The sequence below is a fragment of the Coturnix japonica genome, chromosome 12, assembly GCF_054131305.1.
Source record: "Coturnix japonica strain WE chromosome 12, WE-NBRP24, whole genome shotgun sequence".
NCBI lineage: Eukaryota > Metazoa > Chordata > Aves > Galliformes > Phasianidae > Coturnix > Coturnix japonica.
The window spans coordinates 12,780,998-12,787,642 of record NC_140674.1 but is presented as its reverse complement, the minus strand read 5'-3'; the positions used below and the strand labels follow the sequence as shown (position 1 = coordinate 12,787,642).

The following is a 6,645-nucleotide window of genomic DNA, read 5'->3' as shown; positions in this document are numbered from 1 at the left end:
GAGGTCTCATGGCAGACCATGTCACCTCACAAGGATGGATCTACATGATCCAACCAGATCCATGTCTGGGGAGTTCTGTCAACTGCACTTGTGTACAGGGAGCAGTGAAGATGGACCAAATAATGAAGAAACTTAAAAAATCAGGATAATGATAAAAAAACACATTTTTTCTTTTCTCTAAGCAGCGCCATTTAGAACCATTGAGAACATGAAGGCCAATAGATATGATACACTTACAGGTCACTCCTGGCCATTATTTTAAAAAGAAATACCCATTCCTGACAGTCTGGGTAGTGCTGGTTCCTGTTTTTTTACAAGGTCGATCTGAGGACATTCTTGTGGCAAAACACTTGTTCACAAAGAGACAAAGAGCAATCCAGTGCAAGCTGGTGACTTCTTCATGACAACCAATGCCTCCTGCAACCTGCTAAGGGAAGGGAACTCATGCAAGGTATTGTTAGCAGGGTGGTTAAATCATTCTGTCCATCTGGGTGAGGTGTGTTTTATGTCCACCAATGCAGTCTCTATGGGATTTGAGGGTAATGGGAAATAGAATGCTTTTATGATAGTCTGGAGAGTTGAACTCAAAGTAGCTGTCATTGGTTCACTGTCCATCCCAGGCAACGCAAAATATCCATGGTTTTTTTTTTAGCAGCTTATATAACAGGATGTAGAGGCATCTGAAATGTTTTCATGACACTGAGCTGTTAGTCACCTGCCTTATGGGGATGAAATGAGGCAGTAAGATTTGGGGCTGCTAGCAACATGGAATCACCATAGGAAGTTCAGTCAAAAAAAGGGGTGTGTGGTGCAGATGTGTGCCAGAGAAGGGGAGGCAGCCCACCACATGTTGTCTATCCTTGCCAGAAATGTGATTGTTGAGTGACTTGAGTCATGGCTACAGGAGGCAGCTGAGATACGTGGGACAGGAGGATATTATTCCACCTCACTTGCTGCTAGCAAGGCCTCAGCAGGAGGTCAGGCTCTAGGAAGGTGTGAGCTAAATGGAAAGGGTCCAAATGGTAACAAGATTGCATGTTTGGAAAATGTGACCCATGAGGCAGTGTTGAGTAACTGTTTGAATGATGAAAGAGAAGGCAGAACTGGCATACTGTAACTCCAGTAACACAGAAGATAGTCAATTACTCTTTCTTTCTCTCATTTTTGTTAGAGATCAGGGAGAAAACAGCCCAGTTTCTAGTCAGATTAAACAATTAGACTCTTGGAGCTAGGTTAGATATTCAGGAATATTTGGGCTGCAGTGGAGAAGCCAGGCCCTTCTGGAGGGCAATCCATCTTCTTTTTCTGATTTGCACACTCAACAAAGCTCTGTTTTTGCATGAGAGCCAGGTGTCCTTTCAACTATAAGGAAATGTGAAGCTGTATCCATGCCAAAAGTCTCAGTTGCATTATAAAGAAAAGAGCAGGTACTGTGCAGACAGAAGTAAAATAGCACCTTCTGTCCCCGAAGAAGCAGAAGATCTGCATCTTTTAGAACAAGCTTTGTTCCTCCTTTGATCCTGTGCACTACCAAGCAGGAGTGCTGAGTAGTAGACAGAAACTGTGATGACTGTATCAAAATAAATAAGTAACAAATAAAGGAGAGGAACAAAAAAAAATAATGCAATTTCTTTTTCTCATTATCTAGGACAACTGTGTTTCAAAGAAAAATCCAATTTTGAACTTAGCTGTTAAGAATGGCTTGTGCGGCTCAGCAGAGTGCCAGCACTGCAGGCAGCCTGCCCCTTTGATTTCACTGCACTAACTGGGATGGACAGTGTCTGCAGGCAAAGATCGCTGGGGTCCATCCAACTGGTTTATGACTGCCAGTCATAAAAGGAGAAAGTGAGTCCAGAGCTTCAGTCCCCCCCAGGGGGCTTTGAGCTCTGTTTGGATCATTTGGGCTGCCAAAAAGGGCTATGGAAGCCACATCCAGGGCTGTCAGGCTGCCTTTATGCAGCCTCAGAACTTGCAAAACACTCCTTTCATACCCCCTGAAAAACAACACTCTTCATTAAATAGGTAAGCTTTGTCTCTGTCTCTCTACAGATCTGTCAGTGTAACAGCCTGGGAATGCTAAGCAACAAATTCAAATGTTACGCAGAACTGAGTGCCTTCATTGCACCTGCCTCTCTTTTATGCACAGACACATAAGGATGGACTAAAACTTGTGGTCTGTATCTGACAGACAGACTGTGCAAGCAGAAGCTACTTGTTACTGTTCGTGCCATCCTGGTACCCAAAAGGACAAGATTCTTCCAAATTCACGAGCACCTCAAAAGGCAGAAGTGAAAACTTATTCCTCAACATGACCCCAAATATCACCCCAGTCCAAGTCTGAGGGGACTGCCCTGTCTGTAGAATGTGAAATGTGAACTTTGATGTCACACCAGAGGTGAGGGCACAGAACATGGGGTCTTGGATGTGTGCTTATGACCGCCCTGCAGAGATGATGTGTGCAACACCTCCCCTGCCTCCTGATGGCCACAGACCTACACTGTGTAAGCAGTTCAGAGCAGCAAGGGCACACCACAGAGCTCTGCTGATTATACTGTGGCTGATATAAGTGAGGAGAGATAATAAAACATACCCCACTGTATGGCAAATGTTGAGTCCTGGCTTGAACCACTGATTGAGCACCTGGGGAAAGGACCTGGTCAGCCCTGGGAACACAGGTGAAGGCAAGTCAGCTGTATGACTGGAAGCAGTGGAGCCTGGTTACACCTCTCAGACCTCATTTAAGGGCTGACTGCCGCTGTGGAAGGATCTCTGGTTGGAGATCCCTTCCTTGTGGAGTTTCCCTTGTGAGCTTAGAACTTCAGAGACAGGTGAGCACTTCCATCTTACTAGTCCCTTTTTTCATTGCACCTTCTGTATTACCTTACCACTGCATTGATCTCTCTGATTGTTACACCCACTGTGGCTGGAGACACTAAAGTTGTAACGGGTGATGGAACAAAAGATTGGCACCTGAAAGAGTAGCATTGGTTAAATATCACCTGGTGTCTTTATTCTGTCTTCCTTCAGGTAAAGCTGTGTTTCAGCCTTGGTAGGTAAGTAGATCTTTATCCGGTCAATTCTACAAGCACCACAGGTTTACTAAGAGCTGACACTATGCCATTCCCAATTGTGAGATAAACATAACTTATATGCCTAGTCTGCAAACCACTGTGGCTGCCAGTTTGTTACATACAGCATTTCTTGTATGCAGGAGGTTGTAAATGGAACAGTGAATGTGGTCTCCAAGGAAATTGTTTCTGCACCCTGAACAGAGGATGGCAGGAATAACTCCACTAACCTGCTCTCGCAGTTCCTCCTGAAGCTGCATGCATTCCACAGAGCAAGAGATAAAACCTCTCACCTTCATCTAATAAGGGGTGTTGTTGCAAACTGGGAGTTCATCTTCACTTCAGAGAGAGATTCATGAACAAACATGAGTCATTTCCAGTTTGGGTGTTGTGTGGTACTGTCACCTAAATCCCAGTAGATGGGAAGGTATTTAATGTTTGTGTTGAAGTTATCTAAAATTGGGGAGGAAATATTTTGATCCAAATGTTTCTTTTTAGAAAAATAACTTTTTATTCAAGCTAATCTCTTTTCAAAGATGGCTCTGATACATACACGTTGAATCAAAACAATCCAGTGACTGCTTTTTGGTTTTCCAGTGCTGCTTTGTGCTCTGAAAGACTAAAGGATTCTTTACCATGACTCCCAACCTGCTTCAATCTCTGGACTTCTGTGTCAATGCAAAAATGGTTTAGTGTTGAACATGCAGTCTCCAGTGCTGAAGTTCTTAGGAAGCATTCCTCAGCCCTACAAAAGAAATGCATGGGCAAGCTACTTCTGTAAATAACAAACTGTGCCTTCAGTTCAGAGGGGACAACACCCACACACTGTTCCCAGAGGATGAAGTGTTCCCCTTGGTCTGAAGCCACACTGATTGGTGTTTTGTTGCACCCAGCTGTGGGCAGACTTGCAGAACATGGTGAGCAGTAAGCCCACCTAGCATCAGAACAAGAAAACAAATGCTCACTGAAGCTGCTTTTTTGAGTAGATGAACTTAGCAGAAATGCTTGATGTGTTCTGTGTATGTACTAAAGAAGAAATTCTTTGCAATGAGTGAAACATCCCAGAAGACACCACTGCACAATGCAGCTCAAGATGACAAGCACTTTGTGAGCTTTCACCAGGCTGTTCCTTTTGCAGCTGGCAGCCATTCCTATGTGGCTGAGGGGAGAGGAGAAACAGCATTATGGAATTCTGCTACTGCAGCAAGTTTTTCTGCTTCTGGTTATCTGAAAAGTGAGCCAGACCCACTCAGGATTAGAATGGGGGGTAGTGATGGGTCAGTCCTTCCTCTGTCTTCACATCTCTGAGATAGTAGCAGTTGGCTGTAGTAGGACTATTCTTGATGTTTTTCCACTGCATTTTCTGTCAGAGTGCATCCTCACTGCTGTCAAATGTTGGATTGCTATGGCATCCCATGTCTTCTTCTACTGATACTGCCACAGAATCTGAGAAGAAGGTTTTATTTAGAGGTGGCCAGGCTGAGTCCTGCTCTAACATCCGCTGCAGCCTCTTGTAATGGCTCTTGGAGCGGTACTGAAAAGTTGTCTTCAGCAGCAGCCATAGGGTTCTATTCTCAATGATGGCTTCCTGTAAAAGCAAGAGGAAAAGGGAAATTCTGTAGGATCCAGACAAAAGCATTTCCTCTTTACCCATAGAGCACACGGCAACAAGTAGAAACCTAGATTCTCTCCTGCTCATTCACGCTCCTTAAACAGTCTTCTACTGAGGAATTTTCTTAGTATCTCTAGCAGAGCTCTACTAAAGCCTTCTCATTTTCCTCGGGACAGGGACTGAAACACCTCATTCACTAGAGGAAAGATTGGTTGACCTAGCATTTCTCACATACAACCACTTGGATGTGAGAATCTGAAAACAGAGAGGAAGGTTAAAGGAGCAGCAATGGTTTCTGTTTGACAGGTCGTTCCTAAAATGGACTGAGATGGATGGAGAAAGACAAAAGTCAGCTCTCACTCTCTCCAGATAGTGCTGACCAGTGCATTCAGTGCAGCATGCTCACCTCAACAAGAAAGGACACAGCCAGTGTGACTGCCAGCATCATCACTATGGAGATCCGCCACGTGGTGGGGGTGCAAACCAGCTGGGAGGAAAGCAGAAGGTGGTAAGCAATGTGTGCACATACCAAGTGGGCTGGAACTGGTGTCATCAAAAGCCAGAATCCTGCACTGGCTGTACACTGCTGACTAACCAATACTGCTACTTATCCTGAGGAATTATTGATAAAGAAGCATTTAAACTTATGACCCGGCAAAGAAGCCAGAACTGCAGCAAGATGCCTAAATGCTTCCACTCTTCCTAATATCAGAAATTGTCCTGGGTATTTCAAACTCCAGACGCCGTTGCAGTGTCCCATAGCTGTCAGCACTGGGCTTCGGGCTGTAGCTCAATTTATTTTGGAGATGCACCTCAGATCCAACACCAAGATCGGCAGTTGTTTCAGGTCTAGGCTATTGCAGCTTCTCATTGCTGCTCCCTCCTTTTGCCTTCTCAGCAAATCCAGTTTGCTTCCTCCAGACAAACCGGGTTTCCGCAGTTCTCCCCAGAGGTGTTTCAGCCCCGCATAGCTGCACTGCTGACACTGCCACTACAGTCCATCGCAGGGCTAAGGCTTGCTGCTTTAAAGTGCCATCTCGTGGCAGACTCTTTAACTGCCGCACAGCTTCTGCTCTGGATTCTGCTGCGCATTGAGGCAGCTGTAGCTGGGCAGCTTGGCATTCAAAATCCAGCTGCGTGCCTCTCATCTCTGCTTCTCTTTTATTATTCCGGTTTCTAAAGCCACTTGCAACTCTCATGCTAGGACATAGGACTGAAAGCAGTAACACATTCAGTATTTGTTATCCAAAGCCACAACATTTCAAAACACAAATGTACTGAAAAAAATAGCTGTGCATTTCTTTAGCTGCTTGTTCCTGTGGCTTCTTCTACAGTGCTGTGAGACAGTCACAGTGCAGAACATTAACATCATCCTTATAACTTCCAAGCTTAACAAACTGGCATCTCTGTCCTACAGCTGATGCAGATTTTATCCTTCCCTTATTGTTCTCTTACGATGAATTTGTACAAGGTAATCCCCAGGCTGCATTCTGCCAAACTAAATAAGCCAAGCCCTGCTGGTGTTATCAAGGCAGAACCTCTACTGTCTTAGCAGCCAGTTGGTCTTCAGAGGTGCCAAATGTCCCTGCAAAAATCTGTGCCTTTTGTTAAAAATGCTACCAGTGCACTTACAATAGGACCAGCTATAGGAGGCAAATCCACACTGCAACAATACTCACATCCATCTTAGAGTAGAGATCATCAATATCAGCAAACACCAGAAAGAGGCAAACACCCAGTTGCCCTACAAGCACCAGTACAAACACATCTGTAGGAAGGAGAACAAAGAAATAAAACCACAGCTGTGAGTGCACTCAGCTGCTTCCCTTAACTACAGGAGATTAAAACTATCATTTCTTGTTTCAAATGACCTTAGTAATCTTTCCATCCTTAATGATTCTGTGGTTCTGTGACTATGAAAAGCTGGCCTTTGGTCATTCAGCAATCTAATAGTGAGCTTCTGCT

General features: G+C 44.6%; 1 protein-coding gene and 1 long non-coding RNA gene across 3 annotated transcripts in view; one reads left to right on the top strand and one right to left on the bottom strand.

The window, feature by feature from the left end:
• Positions 1-3,274: 3,274 nt before the first annotated feature.
• Positions 3,275-3,814, top strand: LOC107318285 (uncharacterized). The gene is made up of 2 exons (XR_001557259.3): positions 3,275-3,377; positions 3,666-3,814. It is a non-coding gene; the product is annotated as an uncharacterized LOC107318285 (long non-coding RNA).
• The window catches only part of LOC107318284 (putative cation-transporting ATPase 13A4), a 30,629-nt gene continuing 27,539 nt past the window's right edge, over positions 3,556-6,645 (bottom strand). Inside the window, exons 28-30 of one of the 2 annotated variants that reach the window (XM_015871933.3) lie at positions 6,360-6,448; positions 5,087-5,167; positions 3,556-4,656 (exon numbers count right to left, since the gene is read on the bottom strand). In XM_015871933.3, coding sequence (XP_015727419.2) covers positions 4,435-4,656; positions 5,087-5,167; positions 6,360-6,448 — 392 coding nt within the window. In that variant the 3' untranslated portion in view covers positions 3,556-4,434. The remainder of the gene's footprint in view (positions 4,657-5,086; positions 5,168-6,359; positions 6,449-6,645) is intronic. The other variant, XM_085513596.1, reaches the window with a different exon arrangement.